Below are 16,121 nucleotides of genomic sequence, written 5' to 3' on the forward strand. Positions count from 1 at the left end.
AATAGGAGTGGAATCATAAGAACATAAGAATAGCCTTACTGGGTCAGACCAATGGTCCATCAAACCCAGTAGCCTGTTGTCACAGTGGCCAATCTAGGCCCAAACTCAAGGAGCAGTAACATTATCCCAGGACAAGCAGGCAGCATTTTCTCAACATGTGAGTGACGTCATACACTTAGCCCTGCAACGGACAGCCTCGCAAGCAGACTTACTTGAAGATCTTCAAAGTTTGCGAGTGCTGCACCGCGCATGCGTGAATGCCTTCCCGCCCGAGTTAGGGTGCGTGTCTCCTCAACGTCTCCTCAGTTCTTAGTTTTCTGCGGAGCCAAGAAGCCCTGTTTTCTTCAGCTCTGCCATTTACTGCCTTCTTGCACCACAGCTTTGTTCTTTCTTTTATTTTCTTGTTTTTCGTTTAAGTCGCTGTGCGGTGCGTCAAAAAAAAAAAAGTGTTCTTTCTATTTTTCCGCTGGTGTTCATCCGGCGGGCTCTGGGCTTAGGCCCTGCCGTCAGCCCTCGTTTGGCTGCGGCTGTGTTTTTCGTCTATGTCCCGGCCTCTTACCAAGTTTAAAAAGTGTAGCCAGTGTGGCTGGGCCATTTCTTTGACCGACCCCCATCGTTGGTGCATTCAGTGCTTAGGACCCGAACATTGTCCTGAGTCCTGCCCACGCTGTGCTACTCTTCAAAAAAGAGCCCTTTGCAGACATTGTGTCAAAATTCTTGAGCTCTTTGGCACTATGGAGCAGTCTGCGGAGAGGGCCTCGACCCCAGTGGTGACCTCGTCCTCGAAGACCTCGAGCAAGTCGCCCTTGACCTCGAAGGCCTCATCTGCTGTGCCTCTTAAGGATCCGTCCTTGGGTAAGTCTCCTCTTCCTTCTCCAGGTACGCTACCTAAGAAGCCTCCAGCTGAGTCTCAGGCAGTCCAGGCAACTAGTGCAGTCATGCCAGCCTCTACGAGACCTCTATCCAAGTGTGCCTCCAAACATAGGGAATACTCATCCTCGAGGTCGCCCTCATTGAAGCGCACTGCTGCACCTGTATGACCAGATCCATTGGTCTCGATGCCTATGTTCGAGGACATGCTGAAACCCATATTGACCACACAGATTACCTCGGTCTTGGCTCAGCTTGCTCCTGCCTCGACCCTGCTTCCTGCGAGCCAGCCTGAGCATTTCATTGAGGCACCTCGAGACAAGTCTCGTCAGTCTCAACAATTGTCCTCCAGTGATTCTTCGTCTTGTCCTTCAAGGCCCGAGTCTCCAGCTACTCAACCTGTTCGTGACGAGGGGGTAAAGCGTCGATCGAGGCACCACTCGAAGCATACCTCGTCCAAGAGGCACCTTTCTTCCAAGAATAGCAAAGAGTCTCCTCTACGGGGTGGACAGTCTCCTGTACCTCGATTGTCGAGGCCTATCGAGACCCCTTCGAAGCCCAGGCATAGGTCTCGACCTCCACAGCCTTCTATGCCTCCTGCTTCTCCACATCAAGGCATATCGAGGTCGAGGACTCCTTCCTCGAGACCACTCATGAGGGATCCTCCACCTGTCCCTCCGATGCACGACTCGAGGCTCTCAATTCCTCGGACTCCTGGGTCTTCTCCATCGAGGCTTCTGAAACATAAGCACTCTCTGACTCCACCAATATAACAAAGTAGAGCTTCTTCAGTGTCTCTTATGTTGGATACAGATATGCCTTCTCAATATTCTAGAGAATATTTGGCCGAGATGGAGCTCCCTCATCCGCCAAAAGAAACCTTGAGACTTCCAATGAATCCTGTATTGAAACAAACATTTATCAGAAATCTTGAGACTCCTTATTCCATTCCGGCTATCCCCTCAAAAATGGAATCTCATTATCGTACAGTTCCTTGCAAGGGATTTGAGAAGCCACAATTGTCTCATCAATCATTGGTTGTAGAATCATCCCTTGCAAAATCTAATCCCTCCAAGGTCTATGCTACAGTTCCTCCAGGCAGGGAGGGACACACCATGGATAAATTTGGACGTCGTCTTTATCAAAATTCAATGATGGCTAATAGAGTCCTCAATTACAATTTCATCTTCACTTCTTACTTCAAATACTTCATAAAAACCATGCCTTATTTTTTTCCTTACTTGGCTGTGCATCATTTACCTGCGTTTAAACAACCTCAGCAGACTTTTTCACAAATTTGCCTTTTCATGCTCCAAGCCACTTATGATGCCTTTGAGTTATCCTCTAGGGTAACTGCTTTTGCTTCCACTTCACAAGCTTTTGGACCAGACTTTTGCTTGATGCATGGAGACTCTCTTTTCCATACCAGCAGTTCCTGGAAAATTGGACTCGAGCTATAAGATGGTGCATCGCAAGGGATTTGACAACTCACAGTTATCTGATCAGTCCCTGCTAGTTGAATCTTCCTTGAAGAAATCCCATCCTTCCAAGGTCTATGCCACAGTCCCTCCTGGAAGGGAGGGGAAAACTATGGACAAATATGGACGTCGCATTTACCAGAATGCTATGATGTCCTCTAAAGTCCTTAATTATAATTTTTATTTCATCACTTATTTTGAATTTCTTCTTTCTCTTCTACCAAAGTTTTTGACTTATATGGATAATCAAATGCATTTTGAGTTTCAAGAAGTCATTGCTTCTTTTTCTCAGTTATGTCTCCATCTCCTGCAATCATCTTACGATGCCTTTAAGTTATCTGCCCAAGCGGCTGCTTGCTCTGTGGCTATGCGTCGTCTTGCATGGTGTCGTACCATTGACATGGACCCTAACCTTCAAGATTGCCTGGCTAACATTCCTTGTCAAGGCAACGACCTTTTTGACGAGTCAATCGAGGCAGCCACTAAAAAATTGTCTGACCATGAAAAATCATTTGCTTCGATTGTCAGACCTAAACCGAAGCCAGCACCTGCCAAGCCTGCACGTCCTGCTGTTATTTATCAAAGGCGTTTTTGCTCCAAAGCCAGCTCCTTATACTTGCCCTCCTCTGAAAAAACAGCCACCTCAGAAGCAACAGAAATCCCAACCTTCTGCTGCACCTAAGGCTTCTCAGCCTTTTTGACTGTTTAAAACAGAGCATAACCTCCACTGTTCTGTCTCTGTCTCCCTTTCCCCCTATAGAAGGTCGTCTCCATCATTTTTACAACAGATGGACCGTAATTACATCGGACCTCTGGGTACTTACCATCATCAGGGAAGGATACTCTCTTCTTTTCACTCAGGTCCCTCCAGACCTTCCTCCAAGAGAGTATCCTTCCAATCCATCCCAGACCGCCCTTCTTCTTCAGGAAGCTCAAGCTCTGCTTCGTCTCTATGCCATCGATCCGGTTCCCCTGGCACAGCAGAACAGAGGGTTTTACTCCCGTTACTTCCTTGTTCCAAAGAAGACGGGCGATCTGCGACCAATTTTGGATCTCAGGGCTCTCAACAAATTTCTAGTCAAAGAAAAATTTTGCATGTTGTCCCTGGCATCTTTTTCCCCTTCTCGAGCAGAATGACTGGTTATGCTCTCTGGATCTCAAGGAGGCCTACATTCATATTCCCATCCATCCGGCCTCCCGTCAGTACCTCAGATTTCGGTTGGGGAGTCTGCACTACCAATACAGAGTTCTACCCTTCGGCCTGGCCTCGTCTCCCAGAGTGTTCACCAAGTGCCTGGTAGTGGTAGCGGCAGCTCTACGGAATCATGGTCTTCAGGTGTTTCCCTACCTAGACGACTGGCTCATCAAAGATTCCACATCTCAAGGGGTTATTGTAGCGACCCAACGGACTACCTGGTTCCTACAAAGTTTGGGATTCGAAATCAACTTTCCCAAATCTCAACTTCAACCCTCTCAGAATCTACAATTCATTGGAACTGTTCTGGATACTGTCCAACCCTCTCAGAATCTACAATTCATTGGAACTGTTCTGGATACTGTCCAACCAAGAGCATTCCTTCCACAACAACGTTTGGAAGCTCTTCTTCAACTCTGTCACACAGTGTTCCCGCTCTTCCATCTCAGCGAGACACATGATGGTACTTCTGGGTCACATGGCCTCCACAGTACACTTGACTCCTTTTGCCAGACTTCACCTCAGAATTCCTCAGTGGACCCTGGCATCTCAATGGACGCAGGTTTGCGATCCTCTTTCTCGACACATCACAGTCACTCCTTCTTTGATGAAGTCTCTCCGTTGGTGGATGCTCTCTTCCAATCTTTCCAGAGGCTTGCTTTTTCAAACGCCCTCTCATCAGAAGGTCCTCATGACAGACTCTTCCACCTACGCTTGTGGCGCTCATCTCGATGGTCTCCGTACTCAAGGCCTCTGGATCAGTACGGATCGTCAGTGTCATATAAATCAGTTGGAACTCAGAGCGATCCTCAAAGCTCTCCATGCTTTTCAACATCTCCTTCACGACACTATAGTCCTCATTCGCACGGACAACCAAGTCGCCATGTATTATGTCAACAAACAGGGAGGGACAGGATCTGCCTCCCTTTGTCAAGAAGCTCTGGACGTTTGGGACTGGGCAATCCATCACAACACCTTCCTCAAAGCTTTCTACTTTCAAGGGGCACAGAATTGTTTGGCGGACAACTTGAGTCGTCTCCTGCAACCTCACGAATGGGCTCTCCATTCCTCGCCTCTTCATCACAATTTCTCATAGTGGGGAACGCCTCAGATAGACCTCTTTGTAGCTCCCCATAACTACAAACTGCCTCAGTTCTGCTCCAGGATATACTTTCCTCACCGCCTCGAGGCAGATGTTTTTCTTCTGGAATGGACGAATCTTTTCCTCTACACATTTCCTCCATTCCCTCTCATTCTCAAGACTCTGGTCAAGTTGAAGAACGATCATGCCACCATGATTCTAATCGCTCCCCGGTGGCCGAGACAACCCTGATACTCCCTTTTACTTCAACTCAGCAGCAGGGAGCCTTACCTTCTACCAGTTTTTCCTTCTCTGCTTACACAGAGTCAGGGATCTCTACTTCATCCCAACCTGCAGTCTCTACACCTGACAGCCTGGTACCTCTCAACATAACCCCTCAATCTGTAAGAGACATTTTAGAAGCTTCTAGAAAGCTTACAACTAGACAATGCTATCACCAAAAATGGACTAGATTTTCTACATGGTGTTTTTCTCATCATAAGGAGCCTCGACATTCCTCCTTATCTTCTGTTTTGGACTATCTTTTGCACTTATCCAATTCTGGCCTCAAGTCTACTTCCATACGAGTCCATCTCAGTGCAATTGCGGCTTTTCATCAGCTGACTGAAGGGAAAGCCCTCTCTGCTCATCCAGTGGTTTCCAGATTCATGAAAGGACTTTTCCAATGTCAAGCCTCCTCTCAAACCGCCTTCTGTGGTTTGGGACCTCAATGTTGTCCTTTCTCAACTCATGAAGTCTCCATTTGAACCAATTGATAAGGCTCAGCTGAAGTATCTCACTTGGAAAGTGATGTTTCTCATTGCCCTCACTTCTGCTCGACGAGTCAGTGAGCTACAAGCTTTAGTTACTGACCCACCATTCACTGTTTCCATCATGATAAGGTGGTTCTTCGTACTCATCCGAAATTCCTACCTAAAGTGGTCTCAGAATTTCATCTCAACCAATCCATCGTACTTCCAGTATTTTTTCCAAAGCTTCATTCTCACCCTGGAGAATCAGCTCTTCATACTCTGGACTGTAAACGTGCTTTGTCCTTCTACTTGGAACACACCAAACCACACAGAACTGCTCCTTAACTTTTTGTTTCCTTTGATCCAGATACGTTGGGACATCCTATTTCTAAGCGTACCATCTCCAACTGGATGGTGGCTTGTATCTCTTTCTGCTATGCCCAGGCTGGATTACCCCTTCACAGTAAAGTCACAGCCCATAAAGTCAGAGCAATGGCAGCTTCGGTAGCTTTCCTCAGATCTACACCTATTGAGGAAATTTGTAAGGCTGCTACTTGGTCCTCGGTTCATACTTTCACTTCTCACTATTGTCTGGATACTTTCTCCAGACGGGATGGACAGTTTTGCCAAATAGTATTACAAAATTTATTCTCCTAAATTGCCAACACTCCCACCATCCCATTCTGGTTAGCTTGGAGGTCACCCATATGTGAGTATACCTGCCTGCTTGTCCTGGGATAAAGCACAGTTACTTACCGTAACAGGTGGTTATCCAGAGACAGTAGGCAGCTATTCTCACAACCCACCCACCTCCCATGGTTGGCTTCTCTACTAGCTTTCTGAACTGAGGAGACACGCCCTGTGCTGGGCAGGAAGGCACTCGCGCATGTGCGGTGCAGGCGACTCGAAACTTCTAGTTTCTTCAAGCAAGTCTGCTTGTGAGGCATTCGCATCGAGGCTCCGTCAGATGACATCACCCATATGTGAGAATAGCTGCCTGCTGTCCCTGGATAACACCTGTTACGGTAAGTAACTGTGCTTTATGTTCTATGGGTGCCTTAGCATTTAGCACATGCTAATCTTAAGCATGCGCTAAATCGGTTAGTGCACCTTATTAAAAGGATCCCTTAATGAAAATACTGAATTGTACTGAAATTTTGGATAGTAATTAGCAAAAATATTGTTTAAATGTCAAACTTGCAGCAGAATTTGGATTTTTTTTTTTGCACAGAATTTTGAATTTTTTACGCAGAATTCCTCCAGGAGTAGCACAGTGTGTGTGTTGTTTTTATGAATAGAATAAAAGCTTTATGCCGTATCAATATACCTCTTATAACACAGGTTGCAGGACTCTGTCTCCTGCAACTTCTCCGTGCTACTTCTTTTAGTTCTTACATTAACCTAGCAATCCTCTTTCCATAGTTTACAATTACAGTCTCTCTTCTCCATCAAAAAAAAAATTAAAATTAAAAATTAAAAAAAAAAAAAAAATTATGTTATAACTTCAAAAAAAAATATGATCATGTCACTCCTCTCTTGCAAGAAGCACACTGGCTACCGATTTCGCACAGAATAACATACAAAATCGCGCTATTAACATTTAAAATTCAGAAAACTAATACTTCCATATTTTTATATCGATATTTAATATCTTATTCCCCAGCTAGATCTCTTAGATCAGCTGATCAGTAATTGCTGTCCATTCCATCATTGAAAGTAATTGGCACCAGAAGAACCACAACCTTCTCTATTTTTTTGCGCATTGAAACTTCCTTAGAAAAATTTAAAAGCAAACTAAAAAGCTATCTTTATAAAGATGCATATGAAACCTAGATCAGATAATCTCTTTGATTTTCTATCATCATTCTAGATCAAGTCTTTTATTAAAAAAATAAAATAAAATAAAACCAGTTACTTTTAGACCAAGTTTCTGTAAAACCTTTTAATATCCCTCCTAATGTTGTTCTTCCCTAAATGTTTTTTCTTTTGATTATTTTATTTTAAACAAATGTAATTTATCCTTGTATTCCTTATGTATCTTCAAATAACTATAGATAAGATTGTATGTTTTTATTGTTTAAATGGTCATCATTTGTCCCCCCCAAATTACTATTGTTAAACGCATTGAATAATTTGATATAGCGTTCAAATCAAAACTTTAATGAAACTTGAAACTAGATCCCACGTACCTGTCCCATTCTTGCTTGAATTTAGACAGTCTTTGTCTCCACCACTTCCACGAAGAAGCTATTTCACGTATCTATCACCCTTTCTGTAAAAAAGCATTTCCTTAGATTACTCCTGAGCCTATAATCTCTTCATCCAATGCCCTCTCAACCTGGAGCTTTCCAGTTTTACATATTTGAACATGACAATCTTGACCATAACATTTTCCAAATTTTAAGAAAAATAATTAGTAAAGAAAATACTGCTCAACTGGCTAAATAGGAAATTATGGACCACAATAATTGGGGGGGAGGGGGGGAGACAACACCCCCAGATGATAAACCCCAGAGAGCAATTATTTAAGAAAAGAAACAAGAAAAAAGACAGATAAAATCAAGCGATATTTTTGTTATCTCCATAAATCAGGTTCTATTTAAGTTAACAGAACTTTCAGTAGTGATGGTTCATAGAAAACATAGCAAATGCCTCATAGCTGGAGAGTACATGTACATGAAAAAAGAGGTAAATGTAACACTCAATGTGGAGGTCTCTTGCCATAAGGCAAGAAATCACTTCCTCCTCTCTTGGGTTTTTCCTGAGATATCTAGGAAAATTCACAACTTGGCATACAAAAATTTAGTTTATATATTGAAAATAGGGATGCTGTTGTGTTTCTATCTTGTGCAAACACAAACAATACTACTAGCGTAGATGTCTTTTAGTCACCCGTTCCCAATATCTCCAAAAGTTCAGTAACATCCAAAGAGTCTTCTGATGATAGAAGTGGAAGCATGGTAGAATCAGGAAATTTTAGAATCCCCTTGGGTATATGTAGAACAGATCCTTATGTGGCACTGAAAGGAGATGTGAAAAATTTCATATTCAAATAGTCACATGCCTAAATGTGTCTTTCATAATCTCCATTTTCCAATGTAAGACAGCTCTGTCACTACTAAAGCAGCTGGATATCCTTCATTTGTTTCAGTTCCTGCTTTATCCCTTCCACTTTAGCAAACTTCTCTTCTACATAAGACTTATGCATTGTACAGAAAATTGAGCAAATAAAGAGTAAACCATATGAATAGACTCCACTGAAATCCTTATGCCATCCATAGTTATTTCAGAAAGTCAAATTAATGGAGGCACAGCCGAAAAGGGAAACAAAATGCCCAGTTCAGACACTGACTCCACTCTTAAGAACACAAGAATTGCCATACTGGGACAGACCGAAGGTTTATCAAGCCCAGTATCCTGTTTCTAACAGTGGCCAACCAAGGTACCAAATACCTGTAGATCCCAAGTAGTAAACCAGATTTTATTGTGCTTATCCTAGGAATAAGCAGTGGATTTCCCCAAGCCATCTAAATGAGCCTTTTCAATGAGTCTCTAGAGTCGGGAGTGGTATCGGAGGACTGGAGAAGGGTGGATGCGGTCCCTCTCCACAAAAGTGGAAATAAGGAAGAAGTAGGGAATTACAGGCCAGTAAGTCTGACTTCTGTGGTAAGCAAATAAATGGAAACGCTTTTGAAACAGAGAATAGTGAAGTTTCTGGAATCCTGTGTATTACAGGACTATAGGCAACATGGATTCACTAGAGGTAGGTCTTGTCAGGCAAATTTGATCAATTTCTTTGACTGAGTGACCAGAGAATTGGATAGAGGGAGTGCGCTAGATGTGATGTATTTAGATTTTAGCAAAGCCTTTGACAGTTTTCCACACAGCCATCTACTAAATAAACTGAGTACCCTTGGAATGGGTCCCAAAGTGACGGGCTGGGTCAAGAACTGGTTGAATGGAAAGCGACAGGGTAGTGATCAATGGAGATCGCTCTGAGGAAAGGGATGTTACCTCAAGGTGTGCTACAAGGTTCTGTTCTTGGGCCTGTTCTTTTTAACATTTTTATAAATGATATTGCTGAAGGGCTGCAAGGTAAGATTTGCGGATACCAAAACCTGCAATAGAGTAGACATCCACTGCTTTTTACTATCCACACACTTGCACAACTCAGTGACTCCCTGAAAAATCCCACACCCTCCTCTCTGCGGAAGAGGCATTTTTCAGGGGGGGGTCAGGTGTGTGGTCATTTTTCTATTGTTATATTGATGACATAGCATGTTGCTACTGGAAAAATTCTAAACTTGCAGAATTCCTCACCCCCACAATTTGAGAATTCTGCATGGGCAGCAGTGGCTCTGCTCACTCTCTTTTCACCTCCATTGCTAAGCTCCTACAGCAAGAAGAGAAGAAAGTGAACTGCTACACAGCAGGTCCCATCCTCCTCCTGTGCCGGCTTAGGCCCAACAGTGTTTATGTGAACCGTAATCCCGTGGTTCACTTAGCAGTCAGGTCTAAGTCGACAAAGGAGAAGGAAGTGACCTATTTTGTAGCTGGCCACTTCCTCTTTTACTCAGAAGTTCAGTGGCGGAGGGGAAAAGTGAACAGAGCTACTGCCGTAGCTGAAAGTGAGAAGGGGCCAGAAGAAAGTAAGTGTATAGTGGGGGATTGGGGCAGAGTAAAGGGGTGAGTGTGCCATGGTGGAGGGCAGTTTGGGGTAGGGTTACCAGACATCCAGGAAAACCCAGACATATACTCTTTTTTAGAGGGCTGTCTGGGTTCCCGGAGGGACTTTTCAAAACTTGGCAGTTTGTCCAGGTTTTGAAAAGTCCTGAGCTCCAGCCACATTTGGAGGGCTTCCAACAAGCATGCGTGGATGCTGTCACATGCATCTGAACATGCAGGGAGCCCTCCAAATGCAGCTTGGAGATCAAGAGAAAAAGACGCTATTTTTGGAGGTGGGGCTGGAGTCAGAACGGGGTGGGGCCATGTGTCCGGGTTTTCATATTGGCAAATCTGGCAACCCTAGTTTGGGGCAGACAAAAGGGATTAATGTACCATGAGGGGTTTGGGAGCAAAGTGGAAGAGTGAATATGCCACATCAATAAATTAGTAAATAAATATTTGGATTGGCAGTCAACCCTGATAAGTATTTTTTTTCTCATAGGCATTGATTTCAAAATAAAAACATTAACAATAGATGAGACAATGCTGAAACTTCAGATATGGTAAGTTAATGTCTTTCAGGCCAATATTTATATATTTTCTAATTAATAAAATGCTAAATGCGCATGCGCACTCTTACCGCGTGCTTCCCTGATCCCTGATCTGTCGGGCTGTGGCCAGCAAGAGTGCGCTTGCGCTACACCAGGACTCCAGGACGCCGTCGGCTGTTGGTTTCAGGCGCGCGCAGCGGTGCGAAGCGGTGGCTGCCAGGAGGAGGGCTTCACGGAGCGGCGCTGGCGGCGGCTGCCTTGGCCCTCCTTGCCAGTTCAAGGCATCACAGCTAAAGCACTCATCTCCTCCCTCAAGAATCTTCCCATGGTCTCCCCAGTAGCGTCACAGTGAAATAATAAACAGCATAGGCAGGGCCCAACCGCCATCTGATCCCCGAATCCATAACCACATTGGCAGAAAATACACTACCCTCTGTCCTCAATGGCACCAGAAACAGGCAAGAGGGGCTTTAGCGTTTTAAGTTCAGGCCCGGTATGGATGATTGAATTTAGCAGTCTTCATGATGGGACCAACAATACTCCACAGCGCCACTATCAGGCAGCCGAAAATTAAAAATCTGCATGGAGCTGTAGTGTCTTGCTCTTAGTTACAGACTTGATCCTCGGCTGGAAGGAGGGGTAAAATCGGCTGCGATCTTCCCAAATCTCACCGACGCTAATGGTAGGGCCTCTACTAAACAAAACATTAACTGTCTCTCATGGTAGTGTTCAAATGGCCAAAATCAATAATGATATTTTCTTAGATCATTACAGATATTAAAAATTGTACTAATAAAAAAAATGAAAGACTTGAAAATAAAACAAATTAGAAAATAATTAAGTAAACAATCCAAACAGAACCCAAAACAGAAAAATAAATAATAGGAGTAATGTAGATGACATCCTGATTGGATGCCATCTTGAAAAAAAAAAAAATATATAGATGGGGGGGAGGAACGGAGGCCTACTTCTGGACAGGGGGGAGCAGGAAAGAGGTGTTGATGGACAGGGGAAGAGGTGCTGATGGACAGAGGGGGGAGAAGAAAAAGGAAGGGAGGCCTACTGCTAGACAGGGGGAGCAGGAAAGAGGTGATGATGGACAGGGGGAGGTAAAACAAAGGGAGAAGGGCTGCTGCTAGTTAAGGGGAGCAGTGAAGGGGTGGTGCTGGACACAGGTGAGGTAAAATGAAGGGAGAATGGACAGGGGGAGCATGCAAGGGGTGGTGGATAGCCGAGGAAAAAGAAAGACAGAAATACAGAAAGCAGCTAAGGAGAGAGAGAGTCTGTGAGCTGTGGTTGGAGCTACAGCCTCGGCACCCTGGGGTTGTGTGTTCAAACCCCGTGCTGCTCCTTGTGACCCTGGGCAAGTCACTCAGTCCTCCATAGCCCCAGGTACATTAGATAGATTGTGAGTCCACCGGGACAGGTAGGGAAACATATTTGAGTACCTGATTGTAAAACCGCTTAGATAATCTTGATAGGCAGTATATAAAAAACTAATAAACTTGAAACTTGAAGTATTAAAGAAAAGACAATTTAACCATGAATATACATATAATGAGTGTATCTATTGGGCAGACTGGATGGGCTTATTTATGGTCTAAGGGATTAATTTGTATTTGCAATTTGCATTTTTTGCATTTTTATATGGCAAAGCAAGATGTAATTAACTAAAAGCATGGTAAGCACAACAAATTTAGCTGCGCTGTAAAATGTCACATCTCTAGCTCATTTGCAAGTTACATAATAAGGCGCCAAAGATGGCTCTGTATAACAGTCTATCTGCACATGCAAATAATCCATGTCTTTGGGACCTTAATGCTGACCAAAGCAAGGCTGGGTCCAAGATGAAACAGGGTGACTTTTGTACCAAAAATAGATGCTCTTTCAAATGACATAAAAAAGAAAAAAATATTAAAAGCTACACAGTAGAGATGTTCGCACTCAGACATGGTGAAAAATTGCATATAAAGTACATTACGTCTTTGTCATTATGGGGTCCTTTTACTAAGCGCGCTAGCCAATTTAGCGCACGCTAAATGCTAACGCGTCCATTATATTTTATGGATGCATTAACATTTAGCACGCTCTAAATCAGCTAGCGCACCTTAGTAAAAGGACCCCTATATCTTTACTTCCATTTGACTGCAAAGCCTCCTAGTGCAAATCCTAGATGTATGTCATGGGCCATGACTGCTGGTCCAGTTATGGCCAGAATCAAAATATAGGTCAGGAGTAATAAGCAGTCAAAGTAGGCCTTAAATTTTGTTTTGTAACATTTTTCACATAGTTTGCTGGCTAATAAAAAGGGAGGCAAGCTCATGTTAGGTTCCAAACTTTGCACAGGAACTTAGTACCAGGTGTACTAATCCAAAAAATTTCAGTCCCCTGACAGATTTTGTTGGTTTGTTGGACAAAGTGGTTGTTTTGTATTAGGTAAAGCATGGCACTCTGAAGGTGGCCTCCATTCAGCTGCCTGTAGGTCTCAAAACAATAGAGATCCAGCTAAAAATTTTGCATAATTTTGTTTGAGACCCTAGGGTACATCAACATAAAATTTTGTTCAGTTTGGGGGAGGTCGAGCATGGACCCCTGGTCCACTTGATATGGAATGACCCTTTAAAAATTCAGTTAGATCAATTCTGGCATGCAAGGTAGCAAGCACTACAGATGTAGTGTTATGCTTGCTTGTTGATCATTGCTTCTGCAGTAATTGATGTGGCACAGGTGTGTGTTACAAAGGAACTTTTGTTGCTTTGGCAGAGGCATACTGGAGGGTTTTTGTTTTTTACTGAACACCAGGAGGTTATATCAGTCAGTGGAGTAGCGAGGGTAGGAGGTGCCTGGGGAGTGGGGCCCCCACGCCCTTCTCTCCGCCCTCCCCTGTTCCTTCTGCACCCCCCATGCCACATTCATGCCCTCCCTTACCACCCTGTACCTCTTTAAATCTTCGCCAGCGCAAGCAGCTTCTCCAGCCTGCTGCTCATGCCAGTGTTGGCTTTCCCTTTGACATCACTTCCTGGCCCTGCGGGGAAGACAAGGAAGGGAGGTGCAAGTGTGACATGGGGGGGGGGGCAGAGAGGTGCTGATGCACCCACCAAGATGGCGGTCTAGGCGGTCTGCCCCCCCCATCCCCCATTTACTATACTAGTGAGTTCACTAGAGTGATACCAGTGAGTTCACTGGAAAAGATCAATTTTCTCTATCTCCATTTGCTGGTGGGAGGAGATAACATCCACTTGTTCAGAACAGTATGACTGAGTAAAGGAAAGTTAATTATTAGGACATAATTTCACCATATAGCACAATACTTTTCTATTGGGATATAGTTATACATGTTTCTATGACTAAATTATTTTGTTAGGTGGACAGTGTTTTTGCTAAGTGTTTCATTATTGAAGGTTTTAACGATAACTAAAGTGCTTCCAGATTAATTGCGTTCTTGGGTTCAAGAACAATTTTCCCATATTAATGGTGCATACTGGTTTCATTCCATGTATTTCAGGGATACTGCAGGACAGGAGCGGTTCCATACACTTAGTGTAAGTTACTTTCGTGGAGCACAAGGGTTTGTTCTTGTATATGACATCACAAATTCAGACAGCTTTAAAAATATAGAATACTGGATGAAAGATATTCAGAAGGTAAGATATTTATGATCTTACTTCTGTTATTTCATGTTATTGATGATAAAGGGAAAATGATATTCAGACTGGGTTAATCATTAAGCATAATAGGGGGTGGCCTACGGTGGAGCTTCTGGAAGAGAAAAGGAGCATCTACAGTCAAAGCAAAACAATAAGACCCCAACAGCCACACAACCTCAGCAAACCATCAACATTTATATTTAATAACAGAAATATGATCCCAGGTACTTGGCTGTTGGAAATTGCCCTCATTGAATATTGAGCATGGTTTCATTGGTCTATAGAAAAATATGATGTCCAATTATGAATTTTCAAAGGATGACTTTTGGGGAGACTGTTATAATTTGTGATTAGAAAATCAAAAGGTGACCTAAGGGCCAAGAAGTTAAGTGATTGAAGTAGAAAGATACACGGATGAAGATTTTTCCAGAGCAGTTTCTCTCAAACTGTGTGCCACAGCACAGTGTGTGCCCCGAAGAGATTCCAGGTGTGTCATGAGAAATTCCAGAATTTTACTTTATTTTATTTTATTCTTTATTCATTTTTAAAACTGAACAAAAGTGCCAACAAGTATACATACATATAATATCATAAAACACAACACTTATGTTTTGTTACCATTTGAATATTCTTATCTTTGCGAACTTGGATTTTCAGCTCTGACAAAAATTAAATCGAAAAAAATAGAACGACTGCAGATGGTGGATGATGAAATAAATGCATGTTTGCTTGTCGACTGTCGAGCCTGTTGTTAATTTGTATTCAAAAACAAGCACATCCATTCCCTTGATTAGCAATTCTATTCTGTCTACCTTAGTTTCACTGTAGTTACAATTACCCATACATAACTTAAAGAACTTTAAATAGAGAACTCTCAAATTTAATTTTTTGTTAGTTTTGCAATTTTATAATTTCAGTTATAATGTGCTGAGAAAAACATTTGCTACGTTTAGTGAGCCGGATCTTTAAAAGTTATGTGACCTCCCAGGCTTCCGATAATACCCCTGTTGGCCCTGAATCTGGTTTTGGCAGCCTTGGTGGTTTCTCCTTTTGAGCCTATCACAGCTCTATGCTTAAGGATTGGACTCTAAAGACACCCTTTTTGGTTGCTATATCCTCAGTGCATAGGATCTTGGTGTTGCAGGACTTACATCGGAAACCATTTTGGGTGTTTTCTGGAAGGAAAGTTACCTTTCACCTTGTCCCCTCCTTTGTGCCCAAAGTGTGGTCAGTTTTTCATGTGAATCAATCTATTTCTCTACTAGTATTGGGAGACATGTCAAGAGATAAGGAACAGTATCTCTTTTAGATGTGAAGCATGCGTTGCTGGAGTACTTGAAGAGGACTCGGGAGTCTAGAAAATCACGGAAGTACCAGCTTCTAAGGCTTTCATTTTGAGGCGCATCAAAGAAGAGATAACCTCAACTTTATATCCTTAAGGGGTGCTCAGTGCTGTCAGTTCTCAAGGCACAATCTACAAGAGGAATGGCATACTTGTGGACCCAATGCAGTTTGATTCTGCCACAGGACGTTTATAAAGCAGCAGTCTGGTCATTTATGAATTCTTTTTTGAGGAATTACAGAATTGATGTGTAGACAGCAAGAGATGCTGCCTTTGGGGCTCAAGTATTGATGTCTGGTCTCAGAGGGTCCTGCCCTTAGGGTTACTGCTTTGGTATTTCTCAAGCATCTTGATTAGTCTGGAGACTGCTAAGGAAGGAGAAATTAAGTCTTGCATGCTAATTTTCTTTCCTTTAGTCCCTCCACACTGGTCAACACTCCCATTGGCTAAAAGCAGTCAGAGACATGGACCGGGCAGACTTCATTGTTCAATGTGGTATGCCTTATGAATTCATAGCGGACATGGTTTGGTGCAGAGTAT

The 16,121-nt window shown here is 43.2% G+C and overlaps 1 protein-coding gene across 2 annotated transcripts in view; it reads left to right on the forward strand.

Moving 5' to 3' along the window:
• LOC117353442 (ras-related protein Rab-10-like) overlaps positions 1 to 16,121 on the forward strand; it is a 60,496-nt gene that overhangs the window by 1,725 nt on the left and 42,650 nt on the right. The window contains exons 2-3 of one of the 2 annotated variants that reach the window (XM_033929379.1): positions 10,544 to 10,604; positions 14,098 to 14,134. In XM_033929379.1, the coding sequence (XP_033785270.1) occupies positions 10,544 to 10,604; positions 14,098 to 14,134 (98 nt within the window). Of the gene's footprint in view, positions 1 to 10,543; positions 10,605 to 14,097; positions 14,237 to 16,121 lie in introns of both variants that reach the window. The other variant, XM_033929378.1, reaches the window with a different exon arrangement.

The sequence above is a fragment of the Geotrypetes seraphini genome, chromosome 2 (assembly GCF_902459505.1).
Source record: "Geotrypetes seraphini chromosome 2, aGeoSer1.1, whole genome shotgun sequence".
Classification (NCBI taxonomy): Eukaryota; Metazoa; Chordata; class Amphibia; order Gymnophiona; family Dermophiidae; genus Geotrypetes; species Geotrypetes seraphini.